General features: G+C 31.2%; 1 protein-coding gene across 10 annotated transcripts in view; it reads right to left on the minus strand.

Moving 5' to 3' along the window:
• Positions 1 to 15380, minus strand: part of LOC143085318 (protocadherin Fat 1-like) — a 119457-nt gene that overhangs the window by 35753 nt on the left and 68324 nt on the right. For all 10 annotated transcript variants that reach the window (XM_076261599.1, XM_076261594.1, XM_076261592.1 and 7 more), the window contains 5 exons: positions 11630 to 11935; positions 10592 to 10805; positions 9922 to 10061; positions 3362 to 3572; positions 2357 to 2632 (listed from right to left, as the gene is read on the minus strand). In XM_076261599.1, the coding sequence (XP_076117714.1) occupies positions 2357 to 2632; positions 3362 to 3572; positions 9922 to 10061; positions 10592 to 10805; positions 11630 to 11935 (1147 nt within the window). The remainder of the gene's footprint in view (positions 1 to 2356; positions 2633 to 3361; positions 3573 to 9921; positions 10062 to 10591; positions 10806 to 11629; positions 11936 to 15380) is intronic.

Consider the following 15380-nt stretch of genomic DNA (forward strand, 5'->3'; position numbering starts at 1 on the left):
AAAAAATTAATTAATAGGCAGCATTTTCATCGCCAATTATTTCTCACAATATGCACTACAAAAACACCCATGCACAGAACTATTTCTATTTATTTTTACGCTGGATTGATCAAGAATATCTGTGTCTAATGTTTATATCTTACAAAATATGCTTTAATCTTTAACTTTTTTTTATCAGGTTAACAATTCATTTAGCAGAAACCTCCATCAGAGGTAAAAACAGGGTAGTTTCAAACATAAATGTCCTGTTTTTAAAAAAATTCACAAGCAGCTGTATGAAAATATGTAAATAAAAAGCTATTTCAAAATAATGCAGCATGTCTTTATAGGTACATAAATGTAACCATAATTATCAATTTCTTGTGTCCTTTTCCCCTACTGAACAAACATGGTTCCTTTTCAACCCAAAGAGGGACATTAATATTCTGTTTGCATCGACTGCAACACACACATTTGATATCCAATCTCCATATAAACTAGAAATTAATGTCCAAGGTTACAATGTTGAAAGGAGTTTAGGTAACATTAACCTTGAAAAAGTACTTCAAAATACAAAAGAAAGGCTATTAAATATCTTTTAATAAATACATAATATAATTTCATCTTCCTTTTAAGTATACGTTTGGTTCCGATTTCTCAAAATTGTCATTAAAATCCATGTTTCATCTGACCTTTGTTTGACCTTTCTAAAGAGTGAACAAAAATCTGAGGTCAGATATGCAGCAGCTGACATAATTAAACATGGCATTAATGCCTTATATAGAACTATAAAGTGTCCAAAGGTCGGCTTACAGTAGCTTAATGGTTGGATTGTGTGATTCTGTGCAATTCAGATGTACAGTACGAGAACTTAATGTCAGGGGCAAAATTGAAACACGGAAAAAAAAATAGTTTGTGAAAGATATACTTGCTTGATGCAGATATTTTCTTTTAATTTTTTTCATCAATATATACACAATCTCACTTTCTCTTGTGAAAAATGATTTTTGTCATGCAGAATATTGATATCAATATGCTTAAGTATATTTGGGTAAAAAGCAATTTATTTTTGGTCAATTTTTATTGGATATTATAGTCCATATTGTGTATACTGAACCACTTTGCTAAATTTGGGTATAGATTAACGGCCATGTTTAGTATGATATAAAACCCTTGAACTGTTTAACTAGACTTTAAAGTACTTTTCACTGTCCATCTGTGTAAAATTTTCAATAAATATGTCTTTGAATAGGATAATAAGCATAAAATTAAATTTATAAATAAAGTGCTAGGTGAAAGCCACTTTAAAGTCAAATCATCAAATTCTCATAACTTTAAAATCAACTGTGAAGAATAAACATAATTTCCATTTAACTTCTTAATAAAATATACAAACACAATTAGAATGTGTGAAATAAAAGAGCCTATGTTAGCGTCCACTCTACCATTACCATAAAAGGTAAAGCCAGGGTTTGTGTTTATGAATAAATAATGATTTAATGATAGTTGTTCAAATTTTCTGCTCCTATGACTTTGTCACTTTGTAGACCATTTTGTCCACACCACCTCTGAGGCTCAATTAGGTATTTTCATTGCATTGTATTTCAATGAACATAAAGTTTGTACTTAAAAAAATCATAAATGAATTATTTTATATCTTTCTAACACAGCTGCCAATTTTGTGATGAAATGACAAATTTAAAATCAATTCCTATGCAAAACATGTTGTCCAAATCTTACGAAACCTGTAGGAACCTCTTTCAGAGGGTTATAAAAATTCACTTAGTACCTATCATTCAATACAAGGTAATAAAACAGTACTCATTCACCTTGTAATCAAAGGAAATTTGATGGTTTTAACCACAAGTACTTTGTACAAGTACTTGATGGTCTCAGATTAGCATGTTGATAACCTCCCAATTAAATATCAATTAAATGTTTGTCATATATTTATAGGGGTACACCAACACATTAACACCCTTCAATAGAGTAATTTAGAAAACATTGGAATGATGTATTCATTCATCAAAATTTTGCAGAGAAATTTTAGAATTTTGTTTATCTTTAAATTAAATCGCTTCCCCCACTACTCTTTTTGAAACTTAAAAGAAAATGACGGTTCATATATTTTATATTAGAAGTGTGATGTATGCAGAAGAGATAAGACTGTAAACCTGGTGCTAAATTTGCACCTAACCCATTGAATAAGAAATTTCTGCTTCTAAATATTGTATTACACCAAGTTCCATGTAACTTCAAGTTTTAATAATGAATGCATCACTTTACTGTGGGGTAAAAGCAGGAAAAAAAATCATTATAACCATATTAGAGCTGAATGTGTAAGGGGGACACCTTTCAGTCACACTTCTACACCTACCAGATTGAATACTGTAGGCTATCTCAGCATTTTCTCCTTTATCATCATCAAGGGCAATAACTTCCACTACAGATGTCCCTACAGCGGCAGATTCAAATACTCTCCCTTCTATGGTACTGGATAAAAACTTTGGAGCATGGTCGTTATGATCTGTTACGATGACTCTAACCCGGGTAAAGTTACGATTGGATGGGATACCCTGATCTCTAACCATGATAGTCAACTCATGTGTAGAAATCACTTCTCTGTCTAGTTCCTCTTTTACAGTAATCACACCTTAAAAAGAAGACAGAAATCTTAGTGACAACAAAACAGTAAAAGGTGTATGAATTTATAAGAAAAATTAACACCAGTTGCTTATGATACTGTAGATTTATCTATTTTGTAGGAACCAATTTTCATGGTTTTAAGAAAATTTTATTTCATGGATATCAATATATGTTGTTTTAGAAAAAGCCTATAGTAAGCTTTTCTTAATACACATGGAAACCAAGTAAATATGCTACAAAATGATGAATAATGAATCCACACTTATGCTTTATGACATTTGTTTTTTTTTATATTCTTATTATGTGAACAAGGGCTGGGGAGCAGCAAAAATATGGTCTCAGAAAAGTGTCAGCAGTGTATCTCATGGTACTTTATTTCTGTATATTGAAATTAAGTTCTGATGACACAACAGACAGTTATATGCACAGGTATAAGTTTATGTGACTTTTATTTTGTATTACTCACCATTGATAATATTTGTGTTGGTAAGATAACGTAAATCATTCAGGATCAACATGACCTTGAAATCTACTTTGACATTATGTAATAGATGTCATAATTTCTAGAGACTTTTATATACATGTGACTCTTTTATGATCTTCTTCATTCATAAATTATTAAGTATACAAGCTAAATTAAATTTTGTCTTGTAAATGTCTGGGGGTTATCTATAAACAAACATGGAAATAAATCATAATACTGTTACCATGGTTATTCAAAATGACCTTAACTTACCTGTTCTAGAGTCAATGTCAAATTTATTGATGCTGATTTCATTCTCTGCTGCTGTTATGGTGTAGAAAAGACGATTGTTTTCATCCTTGTCAATGGCCGAGACTTTCATTATACTCATGCCGACATCCATGTTTTCAGGAATAGTTGTTTCGTAAGATGGACTGAGAAACAACGGACTGTTATCATTGATGTCTATAACATTGATGTACACCTGAAAAACAAAACATATAACAATCAAAAATTATAAAAGCTTAAATCTTTAGCAAATGGTTTCTTGAGATAAAGAAAATCTATTTCACTATATATTTGGGACATTTTATAAACCATCACAAGGAGATGAAAAGCAGGTCATGGTTTTTTACAGTATACATCTATTATCCATGCAGCATAGGACTGTATGTGCCATGGTAAAAAATGTCTTGTAAAACTATAGTTCTTGTAACTTTAACAACTTACATATAAACAATACCACTATATTTGATATTTTAATGAATGAAGTTTGATAAAAGGTAGAACCAATAAATTTGAAATTTATGATAATATAATAGAAGAAGTTGCGAGGTACATGTCAAGGAGACAACAAAGGTCTATTCTCTTTGTATTTACTTTTTTTGCAAGACGACAACTGATTTAACGGAAAACCTATTGGTAGTACAGTATAATATGCCCACTTAACGTAGCTAAATGGTAAATCATTATAGGATTGGCTGATATGCTATCTATTCAAGTCTAAATAAACTTTCATACAGGATATTTTACTGCACTATTACATACATATCAACATCCCTTAAATCTTTTTTAAATGACCGAAAAACTATATGATTTTAATGAAAAACCTTTTACAAATGCATACATCACTTTGCAGACTTTTGGAGACTAGGGAAAAAAGCATGTAATGTTATAAAGACATTAAAATGGTTTAGTTACGTGATTAGAGGTTTTTAACTTTGATATATTTTGGCTCTACGGGTACACTGCAAGGTTACATAATTGTATACCCTTGCAACTATAAAGAATATAAATTTGTTTACACTAAACATCATAAGCCGAGCGTTAATTTGTAAGAGCATCGTTATCACCGAGATCTAAAGATCCAATGATGAACTTCGGCCTAACATCATAATAATTTAAATTTCCACATTAACATATTTATTTCCTATCAGACATTTCGTCTTTTGATCCAGAGGAAAAAAGAACCCCATACCCAGTTTATCAATGAGTTCGTGACAAAAAACCCGATTGACCTTTTTCACCTCATCCTGTGAAAACTTATGATGTTTCAGATCTGGCAACACAGAAAGGCATGTTACAAAATATATGTGTATTTAATCAAAACACAGGTCCTGACCCTCAGTCATCAAAGAGGAAAATAAATCCTTCTTTTTGTTTTATAACATTGAGACACAAACTTGATTCCTATATTGACAAACTGTTATCACACAGGCTGGTACAAAAGGTTTCAAAATAAAATCATTCTTTTAATCCGATTTAACCTTAAGAGTACACCCATTTAAAGTACAAATATATACATATTCAAGAAGTGCCTGCCTGTTCAATGACCTTTTAAATAATGGCAACAAATATGTTGAAACTAGAAGAAATTTACATTGTTTCTGCAGGAATGCAATTTTTTTAATTTGAATTTGTTGTTCAGGCATTTTTTCAGTATGTGACATGTCCGAACAAAAATAAAATTATTAGTGGTCATTATTTCTAGTGTCAAGAACCTAAGAAACACCTGCTGGAGTAATTATAGGGCTACCTGAAGCAAAAAATACATAAAAGTAAATACAGGTTAAACCATTTTTCAATGAAATCTACCGGAAAGGCCAGTGACAATGATTGATCAGTAATTTTATAAATAAAACAACCTATATAAAATCAAATGGAAGATGTGTGGCATTCTCTAGCTTATGCAGCTTATAGATGCATGGTTTCACAATCAATTGAGTCAATATTTAATTAAACATGCCTTATTGATACATTCATTACTGCCAAAGTGCAAACTGTAAAAGAATGTGATCAATAATTATAGAAATCTTGTCCCTTGAATGACTAAGTGTTTGTAGCAAATATTTGCTTGTTTTTGCAGTTTTTTTTCTAGAGGACATGTATAGCTTGCCATGTGGGACAACATCCCTAATGCGCCTCGAAATGAGGAACTCAAAAGTCACGTGTAAAGAAAAAATCTCTGTGTAGTGATATTGGACATGTTTCTATTTTTAACAAATGACTGAACTTAATTATATGTGGTGATTAGGAAAGTAGAGGAACATAGAATAAATGTGTAAAAACTATGGAGCTATTGAATGTGTTCAAAGTATTAAATTTTCAAAGAACTTATTGTGTTAAAAAGGGGATATTTTACCACAAGGAGCCGCATCACAAAAGGATGTTCGGGGTTTGCTAATTTACGGAAAAAGTAATCTCACTTCGTACCCCGAAAATTTAACCACATATGTGAAAATGTCACAGCTTCGAAACGAGCTATCATACATATCCAAGTTTACGATATGGACTGAGCTACAGGAAAAAACGTTACCATTACCGCCTATGTAAAAACAATTAAAGATATTGAGCCATGTGCAGACACTTGTCGTTAGTTGAAGACGATAAGTTCATGATGTCCTTTTTGGTATATTGTGATGGTTGATTTTAGTCTCATTATTATACATCTTTTAACTCGTATTGTTATTAGAATGGTTGTTAATAGTTGTTAATGTCAATGTCATTTAGTCTCTTGTGAAGAGTTGTCTCATTGGCAATATTATACCACATCTTCTTATTATTAGCTATCATAACACTGTATCTTTCTAAATTTTCAGAGTTTACAATGACAGCCATTAATTGACCTGTTGAATCGACCCTTTCCATCTGCTATCCAATAACCAAGACATATATAAGTACCAAAGAACATCACACCCTCAATTTATATACACACATGTATAAACAATTTGTCTTAAGTTATAGCTAAACAATGCCCATTTCAAGTACTATGTAGGTTTTTATTACATACAAATCCTTCAGTACACAGAGGAACATACAATGCAATTTACCCCATGGTGAAATCTGCACAATTTTTTCCATGCCACCCTGAAGTACAGCTTAGATTCAAACTTTTATGTTTCTTCTCAATGAAAACCATGCAAGTTGTTTACCTGAAGGAGCTCGACATGACATATTGGATATATTTAGCTTAGCATGTCATGTTGGATCTTCTTTTTTAAAGAAAACTGTGGACAGCATAAAATTGTCAATTTGAAATCTCACAACTGAAATCATACACGTGTTTATCCAATTTCTTGCAATCAAACAATTTTATTTTTATTTATAATAACAGCAGTTTTAAAAAAATATGCAAGATGTGTTATAATTTGAAATTCAAGCAAATCAAAAGTAAAGTCCCCCCTAGACATGCTGTTTCATTACAAAATACCAGTTGAAACTAAAATAGGTTTACTGGTAGATCTAATAATGTATTGGAAATTGATACTTATGATCAACCTCAATTTCCAAACAGGGAAATCTTGATTATGAATGTTGACTGGATTTCCTAAGGTAATGAATGCATCATGTTTTTTAAAAGCCTTTATTCTATAAAAATTCAGTAATTCAGTTTAGCTGTAAATTAAATAAGGTTGATCTACGTTATTTTATAGAAGCTTCATCTAATTTCATTATAAAATGCCACAATTCCAAAATACCACAACGTTTTATATTTTTTACAGAGAATTATCATTCTGGTAGGTTTATAGTTGTTTTTCTACTCACTAATAAGTGTTATTTCAAGATTCTATCTTATTTTATTCTCAAGATGAAGCATTATAAGTTCAAATGAGTTAAACTTTATCTGTTTTAATGCTACATCAGTGGCATATTTCTCTCATTTAAAATACATCACTGTAAACCTCAAGTGAAAATCTAACTGCTAATAGATCTAATTTTACTTCCATAAATCTTCACAAAAAAACAGGATACAGTAATGTTTGAAGGTTTTTTGTTTTCAAAGTCGTAATTTTCAACTGATTATTTTTTAAATATACAAATTTTTAAAAGTCTTGAAAGACATGCCACATGCTGAATACTAAGTAGTTCATTTTTCTGTAATTTTAAAATTGTATCAAAACTTTAAATTTTGCATTACAATGCAAAAACTTTTAAAAAATTTAGCTGACAAATCCATGAAAGTTATAAGTTATACTTTGTATTGCACAAGTATTTAAGCCCTCATTTCAGTATATTTTCTAAAACAATTTATAAAATAAAACTAGATGTGCCAGAATGACGTTCCAACACGAATGGAGCTGAACTAAATTTAAACTTCATTTGTAAGTCATCATGGTTAACTCGCATACCAAAAATCAGCCCAATATCTGAAGGTGTTTAGAAAAAAGTCTGTATAATGGTTTGTTGAGGAATGACGGAATGGCAGACAAGGGTTAAGATATTTGGCCCTGCAACAAAATACTATATGGCCCGACAACTTTGTTGCAGGGCCATAAAAAAATGTTTAGATCTCAGATTCTCAGTATTACCTTATATTTTTTACACACCAATTTTTGACTTTAACCTTAAGTAGCAACCATTAACTAGATAGGATCAGTGGCGGATCCAGAACTTTTCCTAAGGGGGGGGGGGGGGGGGGCGCTGACTGACCTAAAGGGGGGGGGGGGGCCACTCCAGTCATGCTTCAATGATTCCCTACATAATCAACCAAATTTTTCCCACGAAAGGGGGGGGGGCCCGGGCCCCCCCCTGGATCCGCCTATGAGGATTAGAATGCACAAAAGAGGTTAATTATTTCAAAAGATATTTTACTAAAAGGGTAATTTTTCTTCCGACCCCTCCCCCAAGTTGTCCTGAAGTACATGTAACCTGGTAACAAGTCTTGCCTGTCTAATTTTGATATATTGTACAGCCACAATGACAACTATTATAGACAATATCACTCAGAAATATATGGTGTACCATAGTGCAGGATTGCACTGCACCATCAAATGTCATCTAGATATTTTTGGTGTTACTAATATTCCAAATCCTGGTAAGATATTATCAAATTAATTACCACAATAACTTCCTGACAAGATAAAAGCCTTAGGATTGTTCTTTTGTCACCACTGATAAAACTTGTCTTCTGGATAACACGCCCACACTTTATTGTACCTTTGTTTTAATGCTTTATAAAATATTAATTTTATTAAAGTGTCATGCCATCAAAAATCACTTCAACCTTAGGTGACCTTGGCTGTTTTTCAAATAAATTCTTAAATTAGGTATTCTTAATTTAGGTACACTGAAATTCTAGCATTTTTTAGTGTCTTTTGCCATGATTTATCAGTAAAATTTGCAATATTTAAATTGATAGGACTAATGTAAATATCTTTCACAGTACATTTTTAGTAGGTACTTTTGGAGTTGAAAAAATTAAAGCAACACGCTATAAATTTAATGTGTTCAAAGTTATTTTCTATAATCACTTCACCCGAAAAGGATATATGTACCCAAAATACAAACCACAGAATTGTTTTAAACTGTATAAAAAAATCCATCTTACAGTCTTTAAAGCATTGAGGCAGACCATGAAGAAACTTGGATTAATTAACCAAACACATGGTTTCTTTGTAGTGGTACAAGTAGAAAATAAAATATAAGTGTGAATCACTAGAAATTATCTATATGAAGTGGTTCCATACTTAGCTGATTAGTATTTCTGCTTTATTTTATTGTTATGTCCACCTATATGATAACATTTATATTAATCTGGCATTTCAAATCCATCTCTGGGTTATTGTATTGTATACAAGTGATATCAGATGTTGGCAATATCTGAATTTAATTATTGTATTTATAAAAATCACAGTTTTGTTTACATTTCTATAACCTTTTGTAACATAGTAATTCAGGTGTATCAAAAGGTCATCTCTTGTTTGTAGATCCTTGAAAAAAAACCTTTGTAGAATTCTGGGTCACCCCCTTAAGTAACAGAAAATTCAGATTTTTAACATCACTTTGGAAGTACTTGAAATAAGAATCTATGACAAAAACCAATATCAGACAGAAGCCAAAAATCAAGACAAATGTACATATAAGCCCGAAAGATGGGATGGACACCACAAGATCTGATCCACTTCAATTCTCTGGAAGTGCATCTTTTAAGATATATTGATATAGGCCTTCAAGTTGCATGTTATTTTCTGTACTTCCAGTATAAAATGGATTTAAAAGATTTTGTTGATCGGATACTGAAGCGAAGGAAATATTTAGGAGCTGAAATTTATTGTATATATTTGTTATAATAACCTTAATGTACCTTTTCTGCATTTAAATAAGAAAGAAAACCAAACAAATAGGGGAAGAGATGGAAATTGGCCCATTTTAAGTCAAAATATATATATATGTAAAATATGGCTTTAAAATACAGACTTTAATGGTAGAAAACAAAATAACTAGGACTTGAAGGCCTATATCAAAATACTTTAAAGTGGCTGAATATTGTAACAGATCTGCTTTAGGTTTACTCATCATGACTATGTTAGAAATCTCTTTGTGACAAGACTTACTGTAGTGAGTGTAACATGTATCCCGTCTGTAACACTGATTGTAAGGTTGTAATGATTCTTTGTCTCCCAGTCTAGTTTTTTAGCCACTAGGAGAGTACCAAACTCAGTCTTCACATCAAATTGATTGTCCTCATCTCCATCTACAATCAAGTTAGATTCTTTTATACATGTATATTTCTATATCATTAACATAAACAGAAAAGGTTCATCATGGACCCTTATCTTAAACCTTTACAGGGTTCAGGGTTTTCTACCCTGTTTATCCAATCAATGGTAAGATGTTAATTCCACTGAGGTTGCCAGTAATTGTAGCTTAAAACTGTATAGAACATTAAATTAAGAATCAAATGCCTTTTCCCTAAACTTGTAATTTTAAAAGCTATTGTTATCTAAACAACTTTTGTTACAATCTGAAAAAAAATTGCCAAGAAAATTGGTTAAAACTGAAGGGATCTTCACTACAGCATGTTCTTTTATTTTACTTTTAATTAGACTTTTTGAATTGCTTTGTGTCATTTCCAAATAAAGGTTATTTTAAAGGTATGCATTTATAATCATAATTCAGTTGATGTTAAGAAGATAGTGCTTTTGATAGAAAACCAACTCCCAGTTTGAAAACCATTCACATTTAGACCTGTAGATGATGATGCTTAACCTGTAGAGAACCTACCAATAACATGATACCATAGTTTATCAAAGTCAGCATCTGTAGCTTCTATCATTCCAATAAAGCCCCCTATCTCAGCATTTTCCTCTATTTGAAACTTGTAAGTCAACTCTTCAAATACTGGCTGGCTTGCTGATGCTTTTGGTCCCTCGATCACCTCTACCATTACTTTACATGAGTCTTTCTGTCTGTTGTCTCCACGATCATATACTCTAACCTATAATATTCAAAGAAAATCATGAATTTCTTATACATGGTTTAATTTGTTCAGACTAAGGCCAGACATACTTATAACGTACATTAAAATTCAAAAAGTTTAGTCACATGTAGTTTATATAGTGTTTATTAACTGTTCTGAGTGAATTGCAAAATATATTCTCAAGTCTGGTGAATTATAAAACTTTACTTATAATACAACTACATTTGAAACTTTTATTGAAAAGCCTTAATCACATTTGTTAGATATACAAAAACAAGTGAAAACAAAAAGTTAGTCTTGCATTTGAAACATGGACCAGTAATGATACTAAAAATTATAAAACATAATAAAATAGAATGAAAATGTAAATGTATGCTGATTAATTATAAGTTTAACTTATTTACATACTGTATCCATTAATTTGATGGATGTAGGAAAGATTGTATTTTCATGGATACTTGATGTTGTGGACATACAAGCCTACAAGGCCATTTTCATTTTGTTGAACACTAATAATAAATTAACACTATATAAACTTGATGGCTCCAAATCCCTTTTCTGGCATTGCCTTCATCAGGAATTCTCAAAAACAAAATTTTGAAAGACAGGAATGTGTTAAAAGTGGAGGAGTTATATGGTTAAAAGAGACTTGGACTGAAGAATAACCAAGGTCAACTTTGCCTCAGAGAGTTGCAATATTACTTCTTCAATAATTTATGCTTTAACCATGAAATCCACAAAAATTGGTATCTATAGATAGGTACTAAATCCAAAATGCATACAGTTTTCATTAATTTCAATTTCAATTCAAACATAATTGTTACAACATGTTATGTACACACCCTAAAACTATATGATCCAGGCTCAATTTCATCAACATAGATTTGACCACTGGTTTTCTCCACATAGAATTGACTGGCTCGCTTTCCTTGCATCCTGTATGATAACTCAGCATTAAGACCCTCATCTTTGTCCACGGCATATACTCTATAGACAGGATTTTGCTTACTTCCTGTCTTTGGTCGGAGGATTCTAACCTTATGGGAATGGATTTGAAACTCTGGTGCGTTGTCATTTTGGTCCAGGACTTCGACAAGAACTCTTGCTGTAGAGGACAGATTTGGAACTCCATTATCATTGACGGTAACCTTAAAAATAAAAAGAAACGTTATTTTATTTAGTCTTTACTACATTCATTCAATTACACAATTTTGTTTGAGTCATTTCTAAAATCCGTAACATATACACTATAAAGAACCGTTTGAAGTTTATTTCTATATCATTTCAGTAGATCAATCATGATGTTCCTTTTTTACTAGATTTCAGTAGTAGCATAATAATTATTTATATTTAATTTGAGAAGAATCGTGATGGGTTTTTTCTATCATTTATCTTGGGATTGATGTGGTTACATACTTCATGTTGTGTATTGGTTACTCAGATCTTTGAGCATTAAAGATAGCAAAATATATAAAAAAAAAAAGAAAAGTTAAACCAGATATATTCTGTTTCTAGTTGTGACAATCCCTGTCTCTTCCTACCTTCATTCATCATTCATCATTTAATTAACCATACATGACTTCTCAAGGGGGTCTCATTGGGGGGGTTTTGATCCCAGATCCCGCTTACTGTTTTGTAAGAATCCCATATTCCACTTACACTATGTACATAAGTAATTCTCATTTTTTTGTAAATTCCTGTGTCCCGCTAAACTTCATTTCACGTTTTACCAGCACAATCATTTGACTTTCACATGTCACAGTGACGCTTACAAAAAATCAGAAATCCTGCATCACGCTTTGACCCTAATGAGACCCACTTTCAATAGATCTTAACATGATGCAACTTATAATAAGTTTACGTAATTTACAGAAGGATAAGTGTTTTTTGGACTTGTCAACTGTGTTTTCACTGCCGTCACTCTTGACTACAGTCCCATCTTTGTAAAGTCCAGTCTTGAAAAAATTCTACTGGGCTAATAAGAATCTCTACTGAGGGCTTAAAGAATCTCTAATGAGGGCAACAAAATATATACAAAATTTTCCATAAAATGATCTTTGGTCCAGTAGCTGCAAAAGTCTATCATGAAGACTGCTTTCCTTTAAAATTTTTGCTTATCATTTTGTGTCTTCTTATTTTTCTCCTCATGTATTGGTGTGTACTTTTCAGACCAAAATACAAAACAAAAACATTCCTAAGTACAATGCTATAAATGTTTTTCCCCCCATCTATAAAATCCTAATCATTCTTGTTAGTTATAAAATTTGACAAGAAAATAAATCTGTACTTGGTTCTATATTAAGCTCTATACATATGATTATAATACATTACTGTTCACTGTTTCAATATAATATAGATTAGCATATGACCTGGGTGGCCTCATAATAATGAATAATGTCAGACTTAAAACAAAATTAAAATTAACGATTCTAAAGACAGGACTAATCATTGAAAGTTAAACTAAATAGTGTACTATTACAATAAGTTAATGGCGTAACCTAGCTAAATCAGGCGTACCATTGTTGTTCTTTCAAAATAAATTAAGTAGTGACCAACTAGAGTTCAAAGTTATAAATATTTGAAGCAAAAGCAAGTGGGTTTCTTATTGTAAGATTATCAAAACACCAACAACATTCTTACTTAGGTAGCAACTATTTTACACCAAAAAAAAAGGGGGGGGGGTATGGGTTATGAGTCAGAATTTATTTTAGGAAAAAAACATAATGCACCCTTGAAGTTATATGGATCAGGTTGTTCCCTTAAATACTGTAGCTAGCCTAGAAATTATTATACTCAGTATGTACAACAGAGGAATAGAGTCTTTTGTTCCTAGTCATTTCAATATTAATTAATAATTAATATTAATTAAAGGACTTATCTGTTAAACACTTTTTTTACCATCATTTTACAACACTCTACTAATTTCTGAACCCTAAATAGCTCCATTTATTGCAGCAACCATTGTTATATTGTTTTTATAAATCTGTCATTGAAAATTCAAAATATATACATGATTATATAGTGACTGTTTGTTATTAAACCCCCTTCAGCTGACTTATAATTTTCTGACGCAGGCATTTGCTAAAATCTGCAAATAGATGTATTTTTTTGTAATCTTGTAAAAGTTGTGGTAAAAGGACATGCTATTCTATCAAAATAATATAATATATAACAATTGATAATATTTTACAGTTCATAGATTTTAATGTCTTCACACTTGAAATGTGGTTTTGCCACACAAAAACAGGTAAACAGTTTCACGTTAAGTCGATTGATAAAGTTTCTTCCCATTTCCCCTAGCGTCATCAGAATTTTAAACAGCCCATAGCTGTTTTGAACTTTTATCACAAAAAAAAAACAAAATAAGAAAAGAAAAGTGAATCATCCAAATTTAATAAAGACTCTATCATGAGCCATTTATTTTATGGCCATTTAAATACAGTTTCTTATTTTACCCCAAAAATCTTTTTGAAAAGCTTTTATTTATTAATAACTGGGTAATCGGCTGGAAATTCAATGCTTTTTATAGCTCTATTAGCACAAACAAGTCTGTTTACAATAATACAGCATACATAATACTATTATGATTGTGAGATCTGGATGTAACTTGGTCAGTGGGATCAATAGGGGCGGTGTATCTCGTTACAGAACTGGGATCAAGGTATTTGTATGACATCTGTCACATAGGCGCCAGGGTCAAGCACCAAAGAATACAATGTAACCCCTCCACTTAAAGGAAAACCTGATCCAAAGACAACAATTCGTAGTTCAACGAACTTTACTTATACCATGAAATGACAATCTCTCATTATGAGATGCCAATTATTAATGATTATTTCAACAATGGCCATTTTTTTTAATTTTCTGTGATGTCAAAGGTTTCATTTATAACAATGACAATTATAAAATTTATTTTTCATTATAAAATTCAGTATATTAAGCCACCAGCTGAGATATATTTGAGATCTTTTTAAATCTATTTTGAATGTTGATTTTTTTCTGTTATTATCAAAGTGTCACATAGAATCCAATTTCAGTCTGAAGCTTTCTTCTCAAACCAATCAATAGTTTTACTCCGTTCCCATGCTTAAACACAAGTTTCTTAAATCATAATTCAATGTAGACTAATCTTGACATGCATTCTCCTTGATATAAGAATTAACAGTAAAAATGTCAGCAATATTTTGTAGAGACTGAATAGTACAGTAGCTCCCATATTATATCTCTCTCTATTTTAGCATGTTTTCCTCTAAGAATTGTTACATGATTTTTTACTATACTTCAATCACTGCTTTATATAATTAAATATATTTGTATATTAAAGGGAGGAAGTGCTTCTTCAAGATTACAACACAAAACAATCCATAGATGGAAAAGCAAAAAGTAAGACTTTGTGTTTCCTTATACACTAAAATTTTGTTTTGGACATTAAGAAGACCATGCTTTACATCTTTTTCTTTTTACTCTTTACTTATGGTAAACTCCAAACTTCCAATCTTAGATAATTGGAAACACAGTTACAGTGGTCAGTTATCAGTGACAACTATTGACCATTGCTTAAATAGGAAATAGGATTCCTTACAGTACAAGATA

The sequence above is a fragment of the Mytilus galloprovincialis genome, chromosome 8, assembly GCF_965363235.1.
Source record: "Mytilus galloprovincialis chromosome 8, xbMytGall1.hap1.1, whole genome shotgun sequence".
NCBI classification, from domain to species: Eukaryota; Metazoa; Mollusca; class Bivalvia; order Mytilida; family Mytilidae; genus Mytilus; species Mytilus galloprovincialis.